General features: G+C 41.2%; 1 protein-coding gene across 1 annotated transcript in view; it reads right to left on the bottom strand.

The window, feature by feature from the left end:
- Positions 1-12,297: 12,297 nt before the first annotated feature.
- The window catches only part of LOC138905946 (uncharacterized), a 30,876-nt gene continuing 22,716 nt past the window's right edge, over positions 12,298-20,457 (bottom strand). Inside the window, exons 4-5 of the mRNA XM_070194460.1 lie at positions 13,771-13,956; positions 12,298-12,762 (exon numbers count right to left, since the gene is read on the bottom strand). Of these exons, the coding sequence (XP_070050561.1) occupies positions 12,298-12,762; positions 13,771-13,956 (651 nt within the window). The remainder of the gene's footprint in view (positions 12,763-13,770; positions 13,957-20,457) is intronic.

The following is a 20,457-nucleotide window of genomic DNA, read 5'->3' as shown; positions in this document are numbered from 1 at the left end:
ACTCACACTTTGAAAACTTGGCATATAACTAACTATCCCTCAGAGTCTGAAGTACAATTTGAAGATGTTGCTCATGCTCCTCTCGACTGCGGGAGTAGATCAAGATATCATCAATGAATACAATCACAAAAGAATCCAAATAGGGCTTGAATACCCGGTTCATCAAATTCATAAATGTTGATAGGGCATTTGTCAACCCAAATGACATCACTAGGAACTCATAATGCCCACATAGAGTTCAAAAAGCTGTCTTAGGTATATCTGATGCCTTAATCTTCAACTGATGGTATACAGACCTCAAATCAATCTTAGGAAATACCTTGGCACCCTAAAGCTGATCAAATAAGTCATTAATCCTCGGCAATGAATACTTGTTCTTGATAGTGACTTTGTTCAATTGTCGATAGTCTATACACATTCTCATCGACCCATCTTTCTTCTACACGAATAACACGGGTGCACCCCAAGGCGAGACATTGGGTCTAATGAATCCCTTATCAAGAAAATCTTGCAACTGCTCCTTCAATTCCTTCAACTCCTGTGGGGCCATACGACATGGTGGAATAGAAATGGGCTGAGTGCCCGAAGATAAATCAGTACATAAGTCAATATCTCTGTCGGGTGGAATCCCCGGCAGATCTATAGGAAATACCTCTGGAAACTCACGCACAACTAGTACTAAATCCATGGAAAGAACCTCCGCTATCGAATCACGAACATAGGCCAAATATGCTAGACATCCCTTCTCGACCATACGTCGAGCCTTCACATAAGAAATAACCCTGCTGGTAGAATGGCCAGGAGTCCCTCTCCACTCTAATCGAGCCAACCCCGACATGGATAAGATCACCATCTTGGCATGATAATCCAATATAGCATGATTAGGTGACAGCCAATCCATACCCAAGATAACATCAAAATCTACCATATCAATAAGTAGAAGATCTACGCTAGTCTTAAGACTCCCAATAGTAATCACACACGAGCGATAGACATGATCTACAACAATGGAATCTCCCATAGGCGTGTACACAAACACAGGAGCACTCAAAGAATCACGAGGCACAACCAGATAAGAAGCAAAATAGGATGACATGTACGAATAAGTAGATCCCGGATCAAATAGAGCTGAAGCATCTCTATGGAAAACTGGAATAATACCTGTGATAACCGCGTCAAATGACTCGGCCTCAGGCCTAGCTGGGAAAGCATAAAATTGGGGCTGGGGCCCCACCACTCTTACGTACGTCTCTAGGACGACCTCTAGTTGGCTGGCCTCCACCTCTAACGGCCTGACATCCACCTCTAACGGCCTGACCTCCACTTCTGGCTGCCTGACCCCTGCCTCAAGCTGGCTGAGCGGGCGGTGGAGAAATCTGTGCCGGGACTATGGTACGAGAACTCTATTGTGGCATGCCACCCAACAATCTCGGATAGAACCTCTTGATGTGACCAGTACCTCTACACTCAAAACACCTATCTTGTTGTTCTGGCTGCTAAAGCTGAAGCTGACCCAAACGGGCCGGATAACCACGGTGATATCTCCGAATCAGAGGTGCAATGATAGGAGTTGATGGTGCACTGTAGGCTAGCTTCCCAGAATGAGATACATAAGGACCACGGCAATTTGAAGTACTGTGAGATGCCTGAAGCGCTGACTGAAATGACCTGGGAGGATGGCCTCTACCAAAAGTACCACTGCCTCTAGATGAGGCACCACTAAAACTACAGGAATGACGAGTCCTCTTATCAAACACTGGCTCCCTCTCCTAAGCACGAACTATGTCGAACCGTCTAGCAAGATCTACAGCCCTATGGAAAGTAATATCATCACCAGTCTTCGTGGACATCTATAGCCTAATAGTGAAAGTGAGCCCACCAATGAATCTCCTCACTCTCCTCCTCTCAGTAGGGAGCAAGATGATGGTGTGGTGATCTAGGTCCACAAATCGAGTCTCGTGTTGGGTAACACTCATACTACCCTGCTGAAGATGCTCAAATTGCCTGTGGTCATCCTCTCTCATGACAGGGATGAAATTCTCTAGAAATAGTTGTGAAAACTGATCCCAAGTAAGTCCAGGCGAACCAGCTGGTCTAGTCAACATATAATCTCTCCACCATCTCTTGGCGGAACCAGTCATCTGAAACACTGCAAAATCAACCCCATTGGTCTCAACTATACCCATATTCCGCAACACCTCGTGGCAGCGGTCTAGATAATCATGTGGGTCCTCAGAAGGTGCACCACTAAAATGAACAGGAAAGAGCTTGGTAAACTTATCCAACCTCAACAAAGCCTCAGTACACATAGCAGGCCTATCACCGGCATGTATCGCAATAACCGACTGAACCACCCAAACTAGCGGGGCTGCTGGAGTTTGATACTAGGGAGCCGCCTACTCCGGGGTATGAGTAGCGGGAGTATGTGCTCCTCCTCCAGCCCGAGAGATGGTTGGTGCCACCGGGAATGAACCAGTCCGGGCCACACTCTCCATAAGGCCCATCAAATGGACTAGAGCGTCCTGAAAAACTAGAGTGGCTATTAACCCCTTTGGGACCTGAGTTGGTACGATGGGTATAGTCTGAGCTGGAACCTCCTCCTCGTGATCAACCTGAGGCTCCACTACTGGTGTTGCTGCTTGAGCTCTAGGCTAAGGTCTGCCTCTGCCTCTGCCTCTGCCTCTGCCCCTGGTCGTTGCTGCCACTGGGGGCTCCAGCTCATGCCCGGCTATATATGTTGTGTAAGTTCTTGCCATCTGTGAGAGAACAAGAATAGAATGGTTCAATCATCAATTATAGAATAAAATTGCACGATAGAGAAGGAAAGAAGTGAAAATTTCCTAAACTCCATAGCCTCTAGAAGATAAGTACCGATGTTTCCGTACCGATCCTCCAGACTATACTAAGATTGATCATGACTCATGAGACCTAGGTAATCTAGTGCTCTAATACCAACTTGTCACGAACCGGAATTCCCACCCTCGGGATCGTGATTGCGCCTAACATTTTACTTGCTAGACAAGCCAACGTTAGAATAGTTTTTAGCCATTTTAAACAATTCGAATTAAATAACAACCAAGAAACTAAACAAGCCGAAATAGAGTGAGAAAATAATAACAACCGCGATATCTAGATACAAGCCCAGAAGTGGTGTCACAAGTACACGAGCGACTAGAATAATACAAATAATGGTCTGAATGAAAACATGACTGTATGAAATGAAATAAACAACTAGAATAAGGTAGAAACAGACTTCAGGGCCACTGCCGCCGTGTAGTTGTACCTCATGTCTCCACCAGGCAATTAATCAAAGCAATCTACTAACCGCTACTAGGACCGACTCCAAAATCTGCACAAGGAGTGCAAAGTGTAGTATGAGTACAACCGACCCCATGTACTCTTTAAGTGCCGAGCCTAACCTCGACAAAGTAGTCACGAGGCAAAGGTAGGTCACTTACAATAACTTATACACAGTATAATGATAATAACAGGAAAGGAACACATGAAAAGTAAGGCAGTTAACTCATGAAAATAAATGCAATCCTTGGAATCAGTAAAATCAGAGACATCAGTCCTTAAAATCTCGTATGAAAACACTAAAAGTTAACACAGTGCAACAATGAATACAAAAGACAAAATCTGTTGCGGCGGGCAACCCGATCCCACCGTACAAACATAATCCTCCCTCATTTCACCATATCAATATCAAGAATAACATGTAAAATCCATTGCGGAACACAACCCGATCCACCATATATAAGAATCAGTATCATAATCCTCCTTTATTTCACCATATCAAAATCATATATAAAATCCGTTGCGGCATGAAACCCGATCCCACCATATCAATATTAATTCTCCCTTATTCAAGCCGTTGCAGCATGCAACCCGATCCATAAACAAAATCAATAAATGTAATCAATTCAATAACTCAACTCACACGAATCTCTATGATTACAGAATATGAAAGCAAAGCCATAAAAGTACCTCGTACCGAATCAAGTAAATGCTATAGTTAATACAAAGCAACAAGTCAAGCCATTATATGACAATTAAAGTGTACAAGTAAGGCAAGTCACAATTAATCATGGAATCATAGAAGATACGAGCAATTCAATACCAGAGTAAATAGATGGCAATTAACAAGATACGGCATAGAAAGCAATTAAGACATGTACTAGTTAAGACATGGAAGGAGATAATTAATGAAATACGAGAAAACATGAAAACAACTATTTTGACGGTATATATATGCTCGTCACCTCGCATATACGCCGCTACACATGTAATTCACATAGCACATAGCTTAAGGGTTCCTAATTCCCTCAAATCAAGGTTAGACCCAACACTGACCTCGCTCTGCAAGAACATCAAAGCTCAATCGGGGCCTTTCCTCTATTTCATCTCCAAACCAATTGAATCTAATAAAAATTGACTTAATATCAACAACCAATGCTAGAAGAATCAATTACAATGCATAAAGTTAAGATCTTTACGCTTTTCTCAAAAAGTCAACAAAAGTCAACCCCGGGCTCGCTTGGTCAAAAACCGAGATTCATACCAAAACCCGATTACCCATTCACCCCCGAGCCAGGTTATATAATTAGTTTCGAAATTCAACCTCAATTCGAGGTCTAAATTTCAAATTTACAAATATCCCTAATTTTACCCAAATCGATAATTTCTAGCATGCAAATCCTAGATTTGTTGTTGCAATCTTATGAAATGTAATGGGTAATTGAAAATTATAGATTAAAGTCACTTACCAATGAACTTAGGAAGAAAATCTCTTGGAAGAATCGCCTCTAGGGTGTTTAGTGTTGAGACTTTGTGAAAAATGAGCTAAATCCCATGTTCTCAGCTTTTTGTCCAGGCGCAGATATCGCAATTGCAACCTGGGGTTCGCAATTGTGAACCCCACAAATGCGATAAATCTATTGCAATTGCGAAGAAGTCGCATCTTTGTTGCCATCGCAAATGCGATGGTTTTGTTCGCAAATGCGAACTTGGGCATTCCGCAAATACGACCAATTTGATCACAATTGCGAACCATCTCCCCCCAGCCCCCAATCCAAATGCAAAGACTTTTTCGCAAATGCAAACCTATCGCAATTGCGATCCTAACCTCGCAAATGCGAGGTCAGGGACCTGTGCACAAAACTAGCAAAATCCTACTCTTTCAACCACTCTGCCACACGTCCAAAACTCACTTGAGCCCTCATGGCTTCAAACCAAACACGCACACAAGTGTAATAACATTATATGAACTTGCTCGTGCGATCAAAATACCAAATTAACACCTAGAGCTACGAATCGGACAGAAAAATGAATGAAATTTTCAAAGAGACTTAAGAACATGCAAATTTTACAAACGGGCGTCTGAATCACGTCAAATCAACTTCGTTTTACACCAAACTTTGCAGACAAATCAAAAATACTGAAATGAACCTATACTAAGTTCTGGAACCGAAATCCGAACCCGATAGCAACAAAGTCAACCTATGGTCAAACTTTGGAATTCTTTTAAATCATTAAATTGCTAGTTTTCAACAAAATACGTTACATCAAATTAGGGACTTCCGAATTTGATTCCGGGGATACGCCCAAGTCCCAAATTATGATACGAACCCATCGGGATCGTCAAAATATTGATCCGTGTTCGTTTATACAAAACATTGACCGTAGTCAACTCAAATGAGTTTTAATATAAAATTTCCATTTTCATCAATTTTTCACATATATATTTTCTGGAAAAAGACACGAACTGCGCACACAAATCGAGAAAGGATAAACGGAGCTACTCGAGGTCTCGGATCACAAAAATGAAGGCTAAAACTGAAATTGACCTATTTGGTCATCACATAAGTCCAATGAAAGAATCCATTCCCTCTTGAGAAATATTGGTATTTGATTTGATACTTAATAATCTAACCGCAAGAGACAATTGAGAGTGCATACTCCCTTCACTTAGTAGATGACTAGAGGCCTCTAACTGTTCATAAATATATTTTTTCTCTTTATGAGGAGCTTGTTCAACACTTTCATGGGGTTCAAACTCGTAGTGCATCCCAAAAGCATCCGCAACCATTTCATGGTATCTACGATGTTGAACGGTATCCCCCTCCCCCGACCTACTACTTTTACCAATAACTACGTTATGAAATACACCATCAGTACCATCAACCTCTCTATGACTAGTCCATAAAAATAATTATCCATAAACCTCTTTCTATAAAGATGATTCTTAACATCCTCTGATCCCAAAAAATACAAACACTTGCACTTCACAAGGACACCTAATCATCCCTCCAAACTGAAATTGTTGAAGTGACATTGCATGCCTAAACAATTCATTAACCCCTTTTATAAATTCCTCCCTCAAAAACCGACTATTAGGATAATTCCTATTATACATCCAACTACGATATTCCATCTACACAGAGAACAAATAAATTGCATGTTATATTATAGTTTAAGTTACATAATAGCCTTTAGTAACAATATAGTAGATTTAAATAATTTGAGTGCTTATTAATTTGAAAGTTCACATATATCCCTAAATAAGGTCTTTTAAAAATTATTTAGACCATTAAAGGGCAATATAATTAAAAGAATTAAAATTAGCTAACCCTAGAATTAGTCATAATTAGACTACCACATTCAATTAGAATAGATTAAAAATACTATGTGACCCAATAAAAATACTTTTGAAACATTTGTTGCACCCAAGTGGCGCTAGTTACTATTTTAGATTAATTACTCTTTTCATTCAAATATTATTGCCTCTTTCTACTTTTAAAGGATTTACAATCTAATTATCTTTGTCTTAAGTCATGCATATAACTTTGTGCTTAAAAGAAAAATTGAAAATTTAAATATTTAACGAAATCTATCATAAGTTGTAACCCTAGCATAATCATAATCTTCTAACATAGAAAATGATAGCATAAACATAATCAATAGGAGTAAACCCTAACTTTAATTAAACATTAACTAAACCTTAATTTATACAATTGAAATAATTAAAATTACTTAAATTAAAAAATATAGATAACCTTGAAAGAGAAGAGAGGGGGTATGATTTTGGGTGGCGGAGGATGAGCAGTAGTTGGCGGTGCCGGCGGAGCAGTGGTGGCGGAGGAGGAGAGGGCGGCATTTGGGTGAGGAACAGTGGCGAGGAAGAGGAGAGAGACTTACCAAGAAAGGAAGGCCTGTGATCTGGATCAGGTGAGGTGTATAAAAGACGAGGATGGTAGAGTTTTGATGGATGAGGCACAGATTAGGCAGAGATAGCAATCATACTTCCATAAACTCTTGAATGAAGGGGGGATAAGAATATTGTTTTGGGTAATTTGGAGCACTCTGGGAGTCATCGGGATTTTGAGTACTATAGGAGTATAAGAGTGGGGGAGATCGAGGGGGTGATCCATAGGATGCGCAGGGGTAGAGCGACCGGGCCAGACAAAAATCCCTATAGAATTATGGAAGAGTATGGGTAAGGTAGGCTTAGAATGGCTCATTGGGTTGTTTAATAGTATTTTTAGGACAAAGAAGATGCCTGAAGAGTAGAGGTGGAGTATAATGATTCCGTTGTATAAGAGCAAGGGAGCATCCAGAGTTGCAACAACTATAGGGGTACCAAACTGCTAAGTTGTACGATAAACTTTTGGGAGAGGGTGGTAGAAGGGAGAGTGAGGAGAAGTGTATCTATTTTCGAGAAAACGTTCGATTTCATGCTAGGCCGTTTGACTACGGGATCCATTCATCTGGTGAGTATATTGGTGGAGAAGTATAGGGCAATAAAGAAGGACTTACAAATGGTGTTTATTGATCTAGAGAAAGCATACGACAAAGTTCTGAGAGAGGTTCTATGGAGGTGTTTGGAGGATAAAGGTGTGTCTGTAGCTTACATTAGGGTGATTAAAGGCATGTACGATGGAGCTAAGACACGGATGAGGACAGCGGAAGGAGACTCAGGACACTTACCGATTGTAATGGGGATGCATCAGAGATAAGCTCTTAGCCCGTTTTTATTTTCCTTGGTGATGGACGTATTGATGTGGCATATTCAAGGGGAGGTGCCATGGTGTATGTTATTTGCGTTATGATATAGTTCTAATTGACGAGGCGCGGGTGGTGTTAATGAGAGATTGGAGGTTTGGAGATATACCCTTGAGTCTAAAGTTTTAAGCTGAGCAAGACTAAGATGGAGTACTTGGAGTTCAAGTTCAACAACGTTACCCAGGACATGGATGTGACACTGGATGCACAAGTCATCCCCAAGAGAGGAAGTTTTAAGTACCTTGGGTCAATAATACAAGGTGATGGAGAGATTGATGACGACGTTACATATCGTATTGGATCAAGGTGAATGAAGTGGAATCTCACTTCATGTGCTTTGCATGATAATGTAACTGAAACTTAAAAGTAAGTTCTACAAAGTAGTGGTTAGACCGACCATATTTTATGGGGCAGAATGTTGGCCAGTCAAAAACTTTCATGTCCAGAAGATAAAAGTAGCTGAGATGAGGATGTTGAGATGGATGTGTGGGTATAGAAGGTTAGATAGGATTAGAAATGAAGTTATTCGTCGAAACGCTCCCAGTCCACCCAATACTTTATCCGAACATACGCTCCCGGTCCACCCAATACTTTATCTGAACATACGTTCAGGTCCAAAATTATCATACGAACCTATTGGGACCTTCAGATCTCAATTTCAAGAAAGTGTTGACTCAACTCAAATTGTCCACCTTATGCCACTATTATGGAACTAAGTTTTCCGAATTCAACCTGAATCCTTCCAAACCAACCGCCCCCGCAAGTCATATAACAGGAAAAGCACATACGAGAAGTATTAAATAAGGGAATAGGGACCTAGAAAGCAAAACTACTGGTCGGGTCATCATATTCTCCACCTCTTAAACAAACGTTTGTCCTCGAACGAGTTTAGAATCATACATAAAGTGCCAAATAAATGTGGATATCTGATCTGCATGTCCTCCTCGGTCTCCCAAGTTGCCTCCTAGACTGGTTGGCCCCTCCACTGGACCTTCACTACTGAAATCTCCTTAGATCTCAACTTGTGGACCTACCTGTCAATAATGGCAATTGGATCCTCCTCATAACCCAAGCTCTCATCTAGCTGAACTATATTGTAATCCAACACATAGGACCTATCGGCTTGGTACCTCCGGAGCATAGACACATGGAATACCGGATGAACTCCCGATAGACTAGGAGGCAAAATAAATATGTATGCAACATCTCCAACTCGCTCCAACACCTAGGATGGACCGATGAACCTCGGACTCAACTTGCCTCTCTTTCTAAACCTCATGATACCTTTCATTAGCGAGACATTCAAAAGGACCTTCTGGCCTACCATAAATGAAAAATCATGTGCTTTCTGATATGTGTTACACTTCAGTCTGGACTGAGCTACGCGAAGTCACTCCTAAATCAACTTTACCTTATCCAAGGCATCTTTTACCAAATTAGTACCATATAACCTAGCCTCGCCAGGCTTAAACCAATCGATGGGGGAATAACATCATCGACCATACAAGGCCTCAAATGGAGCTATCTCGATGTTAGACTGATTAATGTTGTTATAAGCAAACTCATCCAACAGTAAGAATCTATACCATTGCCCTCCAAAGTCAGTCACACATGCTCTGAGAATATCCTCCAGAATCCGAACCGTCCGATCCGACTGCCCGTTGGTCTACGGATGAAAGGTTCTACTGAGCTTTACCCGGGTACCCAACTCACTCGGTACAGCTCTCCAGAAATTCCAAAGGGCCCGCCCGGTCAAAACCTGGGTCATATGGTAGATTTTGTCTACCCATGATCCCACGAGTTCATATATGTGATTAGTTTCAAAATCTGAGTCCAAATCAACTCTCGAAACTCAATTTCTTATTTTTCAAAAACTTAGCAAAGTTTCACTTTGATTCACATGATTTTGGCAAAGTGAACTGAGTGCCTCTATCTGAAATGATGGAAATAGGCACGCCATGCAACCAGACGATTTCCTGAATATAAATCTGGGCCAATCTCTCTGAAGTGTATGTAGTCATCACCGGAATAGTGTGTAGACTTGTTCAATATGTCAACAATGACCCAAACGGCATCAAGCTTCCTCAACGTCCGCAGTAAACCAACCACGAAATCCATAGTGTGATGTGCTCCCACTTTCGCTCTGGTATAACCATCTGCTGAAGTAAGACACTTGGCCTCTAGCGCTCGTGCATAACCTTCTGGTACTTCAGACATCTCGCCATATACTCAACTATGTCCTTCTTCATTCGCTGCCACCATTAATGCTGCCTCAGGTCACGATACATGTTCGTGGCACCTGGATGAATAGAATAACGTGAAATGTGTGCCTCTTCTAGAATCGTCTCCCTCAGTACATCAACATTAGGAACATATAAGCAACCCTGGAGTCGGTAGAATACCATTATCACCGATAGTAACCTCCTTGGTGTCAACCTATAGCACTGTCTCTCTAAGGACCAGCAAGTGCGGATCATCATGCTAGTGAGCCTTGATCCGCTCGAATAAAGAAGACTGAGCCACAACACATGCAAGAACTTGGTTGGGCAATGAAATATCCAACCACACAAGTCAGTTAGCTAAAGACTGAATGTCCAAAGCCAATGGCCTCTCCTCTGCTGAAATGAATGCCAAACTACCCATACTCTCAGCCTTTCTGCTCAAGGCATCTGCGACCACATTCGCTTTGCCTAGATGATAGATGATAGAGGATGGTAATATCATAATCCATCAGTAACTCAAGCCACCTGTGTTGCCTAAAATTAATATCCCTCTACTTAAACAGATGCTGCAAACTACGGTGATCGGTGTAAACCTCACACGACACTCCATATAGATAATGCCTCAGATCTTAAGAGCATTGACTATCGCAGCCAACTCCAAATCGTGCACATGGTAGTTGTTCTCATGGGGATTCAACTGACGTGAAGCATATGCAATCACTCGCCCCTCCTGCATTAACACACAACCCAAACCAATGCGTGAAGCATCACAATGCATATTACAAAATCCCTAACCGGAGGAAAAAACCAACATTGGTGTCGTAGTCAATGTGGTCTTGAGCTTAGCTGCAATAGATAAGAAGCCCTCCATAAATCGACAATAATAACCTGCTAGCCCCAAAAAACTCCTGATCTCCGTCGTCGTGGTAGGACGAGGCAAACTCTGAACTGCCTCGATCTTCTTGGGATCCACCTTAATACCCTCACCTAATACAAAATGCCCCAAGAAAGCCACAAAATCTAACTGGAACTTGCACTTGGAGAACTTAACAAATATTTTTTGTTCTCGTAAGGTCTGAAGCACTATCCTCAAATGCTGCTCATTCTCCTCCATATTATGCAAGTAGATCAATATGTCATCAATGAAGACAATGACAAACGAGTCAACATATGGCGTGAACGCCCGATTCATCAAATCCATAAATGATGTCGGGGCATTAGCCAAGTCGAAAGACATCACTAGAAACTCATAGTGCCCATATCTTGTCCAGAATATCGTCTTCGGAATATCTTAAGCATGAATCCTCAGCTGATGATACCCAAATCTCAAGTCAATCTTCGAGAACACTCTAGCACCATGTAGCTGATCAAACAGATCATCAATGTGGGGCATTGGGTACTAATTCTTGATGGTAACTTTGTTCAGCTGGCGGTAATCAATGCACATCCGCATACTCCCATCCTTCTTCTTCACAAATAATATTGGTGCACCCCAAGGCAACACACTCGACCTGATGAATCCCTTCTTGAGCAACTCCTGAAGGTGCTCCTTCAACTCTCTCAAATCCACTGGAGCCATGCGATAAGGCAGAATGGATATAGGTTGGGTGCCTGGTGCCATATCAATGCCGAAATCGATATCACGATCTGGTGGCATACCTGGTAGATCAGCAGGAAATACATCGAAAAACTCCCGCACCACATGCATTGAATCTATCGTGGGAGTTTCCACATCAGTATCACAAACAAATGCCAGATAGGCCAAATAACCCTTCTCGGCCATATGTCGAGCCTTCAAGAAAGAAATAATCCGACTAAAAGTACTAATAAATGAATCTCTCCACTCCAACCTAGGCAACTCTGGCATCGCTAGGGTAACAGTCTTGGTATGGCAATCGAGAATGGCATGGTACAGAGACAACCAGTACATGCGCAGGATAACCTCGAAGTCAATCATATAGAGCAATAGAAGATTTGCCCTGGTCTCATAACCATATAAAGTCACTACACATGACTAGTAAACTCGATCCACAACAACAGAATCGCCCACGGGCATGGACACATATAAAGGAGCACTCAAGGACTCACGAGATACATCCAGATAAAGAGCAAATAGAGAAGAAATATAGGAATAGGTAGACCCTGGATCAAATAGTACTGAAGCATCCCTACAGCAGACAGAAATAATATATGTGATCACTATATTGGAGGCAACTGCCTCTGGTTCTGTTGGGAAGGCATAGAATCTAGCCGGAGAGCCACCTGACCGGCCTCCACCTCTAGGGTGACCCCTACCCATATGCCCTCTGCCTTTGGCTGTCCGGATGGGTGGTGCGGCAGTTGGTGCGATAATCATAGGTCGATGGACCTGCTGCACTGCCTTACTCCGAAGTCTGGGACAAAACCTCTTCACATGGCCCAACACCCCGCTCTCAAAGTAACCTCTCTGGGTGGAGAACCATTGACTCTTAGTCTGACCCTGATAACCAGGATACCCATTGGAGGAACCCTAAATAGCTGGCAGATGGTAAGTACCCTCTGGAATAGCGCCGCAGTAAGGTCGCGCTGGAACACCCCGAGTAGGCTATGATGTTGAATGCATGGGCATGCTAGGATGGCCCCTTATGAACTGACACCTGACTCGAGATGGGGCGCCACTTAATCCACCAAAATGTCGAGGCCGCTTGTCCCTAGACATGAACTCTCTGTTATGGTTGCAAATGCGCTCAATGCTCTGAGCTATCTTCACAACCTGGAAGAATGGAGTCACCATCTCTACCTCTCGGGCAATAAACCTCCACACTCTCTCTACATCTATGGGGAGTATGATAGCCGCATGACGAGACATGTCAGTGAATCTCGTCTCGTAGTTGGTCACATACATATGACCCTATCGGAGCCGCTTAAACTAACCCCGTAGCTCCTCTCTCTATGAAGGTGGAATATATTTCTCCAAGAAAAAGTGTGTGAACTGATCCCGAGTCAAGGGAGGTGAATCTGCTGGCCTTCTCTAGAGATAATACTTCCACCATCTACAGGCCTTACCCTCTAGATGAAATATGGTGAAGTCCACCCCGTTGGACTTCACAACTCCCATGTTATGCAGCCTCTCCCTACAACAGCCAATGAAATCCTATGGGTCCTCTGACTACTCACCGCTAAAGATAGGAGGATAAAGCCTAGTCCATCTATCCAATCGCTTCTGCTCCTCAACGGTCGCGGTTAGTCTAGCCTCTGCTCTAACCGCTGCAACCGGCTGAATCCCGCCTATAGGTAGTGCACTTGTATTCTGATACACAGCAGCAGCCTACCCTAGTGAATGAGCGGTAGGGATATGTGCTCCCCCTCCCGTATGAGATATGGACGGATCTACTGGAAATAGCCCAGCTTGGGTCATAAAATCCATGAACTGCACCATACGGCCCATAACCTCCTGAAAGCCCGGTCCGGTCATAAAGTTTGTTGGGGCTGGCTCGGCTACAGGTACCTCATCCTGCTCCTCAATAATAGGATCCTCCACAGGATCCACTGGAGGTACCACTAGAGCAACTATAGGACGCCCTCGTTCTCTAGCAGGAGTTGTGGCCCCCACTCGGCCTCTTCCTCTACCTTTGACGGCGAGGAGAGCAGCCCATCTGCCTTCGGGTACTGTCGTCGCGCACGTTCTCACCATCTGTGAGAGAATAAGAGAAAGATATTTAGCACAACATCAGTTGCACAATAGGAGCTGAAGAAAGAGAAGTTTCCTAACACCCTATAGCCTCTCGAAGAAAAGTATGGACGTCTCTGTACCGATCAGCAAGACTCTACTAGGTCTGCTCATGACTCGTGAGACCTATGTGAACCTAGTACTCTGATACCAAGCTATCACGACCCAAATCCCATAATAGGCCATGATGGCGTCCAACGATATTGTTAGGCAAGCCAACGCATGTGCCACAAAATTAATTATTTATTTTCACTTTTAAAGTCATGAATTTCATCAATAAATAGAATTAAATCTAGGACTCATGAAAACATACGTTCTTCTTTACCAAATCACCGAGTATGAATAATACATCAAGCAAAGTGATAACACTATTAGGTTCAACTGTGAACATCTAATAGAAACCCCTAAAATTAGGTGTCATAAGTGCATGAACAATCTAGTAGAATACACAAAAAATACTACAGCTACTGTCTCAAATAAAAAAGACAAAAATAATAAATATGATAAGAAGGAGACTCTGGGTGATGCAGATCGAAATACGGAAGGAAGCTCACCACTAAATCCTCGTGTAGTGCATCTATGCACCCGTATGACCACATGAAGTAACTATCTCAGTACTTGCACAATTAGTGTATAAGTGTAGTATGAGTACGTAAATCAATGTGTACCTAGTAAGTATCTAGTCTAACCTCGAACAAGTAGTGACGGGGGGTCGACTTTGACACTTACTAGTGGAATAATAAATAAATAAATAAATAAAGTAGACAGATATGGAATACAACAAGTAGCAACGAGATACATAACCATTAATAATAATTTTTCTAACATGAATTATTAAGAAATCACTAAAAAGCCATAACCTGCCTCGAAGGCACAAGATCAACTAATATCGATACCAAATCAAAACTCAAGTGTTACGTAGGAGTCTGCTGAGGTGAATGGCCCGATTCCATAAGAATTGTCACGACCCAAAATCCCACCACAGGCATCGTGATGGCACCTAGTCTTTAAGACTAGGTAAGCCGATTTCAATTAAATTTTGAAGCTATTTTTTAAAAAAAATAAATAATCAAAACTGACAGCGGAACAAATATGAATATGCAACTTCCCAAGACTGGTAGTACTGAGTCACGAACTCAAACTGGATACATAGAATGATCACAAGGACTGAATATACAATACTATTTGATTACAAGTTAACAGTACAATGAAATGAAATGACTACAAGGAACTGCGACGACCAAGCAGCTCTACCTTGAATCCTTACGATCCCGCTTTAAATCCGCTCAATTCTGTTATCTTCAATACCTGGCTCTGCACAAAAATGTGCAGAAGTGTAGTATGAGTACGCTACGGTCGGTACCCAGTAACTATCAAGACTAACCTCAATGGAGTAGAGACGAGGTACAGTCAAGACACTCACTAGTCTAATAATATGTACAATATTATATACAAAATAATAGGAAACAAATAATAATAAGGGCAGAATAAAGCAACCAGTTATATGCACAACAGACAACAAGAATACCATTAATATCACTCAATAATTAATAAACACAATTACACCCAATTAAATCAAGTCCTTCGAATAAATATCTTTCTCATATAATTCTTCCAGATAACTCTCTTTTAAATATAATTTTCTCAAATAATTATTTTTCATATATAATTCTTTCAATAAATCTTTTCAAATATAATTTCCTCAAATAAATATCTTTCAAATACAATTCTTTCATATAATACTTTCTAAGTAAAAATCCTTCCAAATAAATATTTTGAATATAATTCTTTCAATTAAAAAGTCACCATGTGACACCTCATTTCATAATCATAAAAATACGGGGCCCATCCCATTTTCATATTTCCACGGCACCTCGTGCCCAAAATTAAATCATCATATTTTTCCGGCACCTCGTGCCCTCATTTCATATGACAACTCCACGGACGATTCACGTGACAATTATCATTATCATTTCATAAACACAAGAAAATCAAAACATCACATGAAATTTATCAACACCACAACCCCACATCATCACATATCGTCCCTGACAATAGTCACCCTTATCGCTCCTATTGCCACCCTTGTCACTCCTATAGCCACCCTTATTGCCCCGCCCAGACAATATCAATAGCCACCCTTATCGCTCATATTGCCACCCTTATTGCTCCGCCCAGACAATATTCCAACAAACACAAAAACAGTGAAATGCCACCCTTATACCCACATAATATCAACGGCGAAATGCCACCCTTATCTCCCCAAAATAACAACTCACACAACACAACAATTTATACGGGAAATTATCACAGCAACATAACAAAAATCAATTCATATCACAATTTTTTTCAATGGCCACAACCAAATTCCAAAGCTACAACCAAGTCAATTAATTTCACAACAAATAGCCAAAAGCTCCACACAATGCGTACAACACCCAAAAACAATCAATAGAGAAAGAAATTACTCAGCAGAAAGCAAAGTCTTCATAAAAATCAATTTGTCAATAATTATATAAACACCTATTCTTAAGCTCATTTAATTAATTGTTAGCAGGGGAAATACAAAATGAAATTAAATTCCACTAATTATCAAACCAGCAAATGCACGAAATTTCATAAATAATCAAATAACAATCACATCAAATTGTCATATAACAACAGAGTCAACAACAAGGATTTAGGCACGACAAGTAGATGATTAAATATATGCCAACAATTATCCAATTTACTACACAATATGCTCAAGACTTAAACTCAATAAATTTTGCACATATAAACCAAGTACAAACGCGTCACCTCGGGTACATAGTTTTCAATAACACAAATTGCACATAAGACTCAATGCCTAAGGGGAAATTTCCCCACTCGAGGTTAAGCAAGACACTTACCTCTTTGAAGTTATACCGATATTTCAAAATCGCTTTCTTGCTTGAATTGACCTCCGGGCCGTTCAAATCTATCCAAATTAATTGTATACCTTGATTAAAATTCATCGGAAACAATTCCGGATAATAATACGTCGACTTAAAATTTTATTCCAAAACGTCAACAAAAGTCAACGCGAGGCCCGCCTCTCGGAACCTGACAAAATTTTCATGAAATTCGAACACCCATTCCGATACGAGTTCAACCATATCAATTTTATCAAATTCCAATACCATTTCGTCCCTCAAATCGTGATTTTTCATTTTGAAAATTTTCTTCAAAAACCACCCTTTTCCTCAACTCAAAACACAATTTAAACGATAAACATAAAGATAGAATCATGGAAATAAATAGATTCTAGGTGAAGAACACTAACCCAATCGATTTGCTTGAAAAACCCACAAGGAATCGCTCAAAATCGAGCTCTACAAGTCAAAATGTGATAAGAATGGCCTAACCCTCGATTTGGAAAACTTATAACCTGCCCAAGTCTGAAAGCATCACGAACGCAGAGAAAGGCTCGCATTCGCGAAGAAGGAAGGTAAGGCTGTCCAGAAAAACCCTTCGTGAACACGAGGGAAGGAGTTCGAACGCGAAAAACAAGGGATGGAACCAACGTGAACGCGACACGTTGAACGCGAACATGAAGAAGAAATATGAGGCTACCATGAAGAGCTTTGCGAACACGAGTGGCTAATCACGAACGCGATGGAGGAAAAAGGCAAACCTTCACGAATGCGAGAGGTTGAATGCGAAAGTGAAGAAGAAATATGGGGTGGTCAGAAATAACACTTCGCGAACGTGAGATACTCTTCGTGTTCGCGAAGAAGAACACCAGAAGACAGAACAGCAGTTCAAAATAGGAGGGAAATGACCCGTAGCCCATCCGAAACTCACCCGAGGCCCCCGGTACCCCATCCAAACATACCAACAAGTTCCATAACCTAACATGGAATCGCTCGAGGTCTCAAATCACATCAAACAATGTTGAAACTACGAACCGCACAATGAATCGAACTCATGAACTTCAAAAACTCGTGCTAAAACCTATCAAACCAACCTGGAATGACGTCAAATTTTGCAGGCAAATCCCAAATAATATAACGGAGTTGTTCTAACTCTCGGAATCGCATTTCGACCCCGATATCAAAAATTACACTTCCGGTCCAAAACTCCAAAAATTCGACTTTCGCCATTTCAAGCTTAAATCAGCTACAAACCTCAAATTCACAGTCCGGACATGCTCCTAAGTCCAAAATCACCCAACGGAGCTAACGGAACCGACGGAACTCCATTCCAGAGTCGTTTTCACACAATTCTGACTACGGTCAAAATCCTAAGACTTATGCTTGTGTCTTAGGGACTATGTGTCCCAAATCACTCCGAATCATCCGTAAATCAAACTCGACCACACGCGCGGGTCATAATACATATTGCGAGGATTCTCGAGACCTTAAGTCACTGAACTGGGCGTAAATTCTTAAAACAACAAGCCGGGTTGTTACATTCTCCACCTCTTAAACAAACGTTCGTCCTCGAGCGTGCTAAGAATTATTTTGCGGTTACCAAATTGATGATTTTACTTTTACACATATACTCACGGTTGATCCCACGTTACTGCATTTGAGATAATCCTGACAACATCATCTCATTTGAGATTATTTCTTTTATCCATATTTGTAAACTTTAAGATCAATTTCTTACACTCCAACATTTCAAAAGGTCTGCTTTTTCACAACAACGCACGGTATTAGTCTCAACTGGCTATAGCAACTCGTGCCTACGCACACATCAATTTTCTTGATAGTGTTGAAGTACTTCAAAACTTTCTCTGGGTTGCTACATTTTTCCCCCGCTTAGGTTCATTCACCCTCAAACACATAACATATTTATCTCTTCCTTTGCAATTCTCAATACTTCAAATTTTACTAACTCCCAAATTTTTTAGAAATTTCGGCAGAGTCTCCCCTGTAATTGGGCCTATCCACCTGCCAGAGTAACACCAAAACAACTCCTAACAATACATCCACAACCCAACAAAACACCACAAGGTATATATCAATAACACCAATCTCAGCATTACAAGCACTGCATTAACATAATGATATCAGAACATGAAGCACATCATATGTATGCTCATCACCACATCTCTGATCTTAAAAGTTGTTCATAATTAATTCCAGCATCATCAATTAATATCATATTAACCACCACCTCATTTCGAATTTTCACAACACTGACAACAGAATGTGAGGCATGAAGACCTCATGATTGCTTACTCGGATTAATGAGTCACATTTAACGCCACCTGGGCACTCATCTCATAGGTTAAAACTCAATATTTACAGCACGGAAATGGTTGAATATGCACAGAAAAATATACAAGAATTATCAAATAAGCCTAACAGGCATGACTCTCTATTAATACTATTGTACAATTAAATTTCACAAAGGGAAAATTTTTAAACTCATAAATATTTCACCACAAGGACCTCGTCCTTACATAACTTCCACCGCGGCTTGCAGCCCGGTTTAAATATTTCACATCATGAAAAAATGCGAGGATCTCATCCTCAACTCCGAATCACAAATATGTTGCACATTGTGCCAACTAAAATTTTCAATTTGCTTTCTTTCTTCTTTTCAATATATTTCATAAATAATTTTCACAACATATAATGAACCCTCATACCAGTAGAACATATAATTCATAAAAATTGGAATCAATTATTCCGAAACACATTTAAGCCGTTGTAATGAATAATAAAAATTACTTTTGGGCTTATAGCCCTCAATGGTGTACCAAAAATAAAATGACATACACGGTCTCACATCTTTAAATCTCTCCACAGGGATAAATATATAAGTGGGTCACAAATTTACGAAGCTCACCCATAAGTGGAGCATAATAGGAGGACTCACCTCAATATTCAGAACCGAATCAAATTAAGGAAAATATCCTTTTATAATAAAATCAGGACCGTAACTATAACAACACCATCTCATGTATTGGCCTCAGCCAAAACATAGCGATTATATCAACGGGTCGAGACTCCACCTCTTAGGTGCCCACTACCCGTCTGTCCTCCACCTCTAGATGACTGTGCACGTGGAGTATCAGCTGGAATAAAGCTTGTAGCTGGAGTGTTCTGATGAAATCCGCCCCTCCCAAGTCTGGGACAATCTCTCATGATATGCCTAGTATCACCACACTCATAACAACCCCTCTAAGGTCGCGGCTGCTCGTAGTGAGTCTGTGCCAAATAACTGGAATAACCACTGTAAGAATCTCGTGTCGGTGGTGCACTATAAACTGGAGCACCCTGAGTAATCTGATGTGCAGACTGAGATGACCGGCTGCTCGAGCCTCCACTATAATGGGTTCTAGCTGAAGAGTAAAATCCACTGAACCCTCCAGATCTTCGAGACCTTTTGGCCTCCTTAGACTCCCTTTCCTCGCCTAAAACACCCTCAATCTTCCTTACAATCTCCACTACTTGTTGAAATGGAACATCAGTTTGCAACTCTCGAGCCATA

Source organism: Nicotiana tomentosiformis, chromosome 2 (assembly GCF_000390325.3).
Source record: "Nicotiana tomentosiformis chromosome 2, ASM39032v3, whole genome shotgun sequence".
In the NCBI taxonomy this organism is placed as follows: Eukaryota; Viridiplantae; Streptophyta; class Magnoliopsida; order Solanales; family Solanaceae; genus Nicotiana; species Nicotiana tomentosiformis.
Note: the sequence above shows the minus strand (reverse complement) of the source record. Positions and strands in the feature narration are given on the sequence as shown.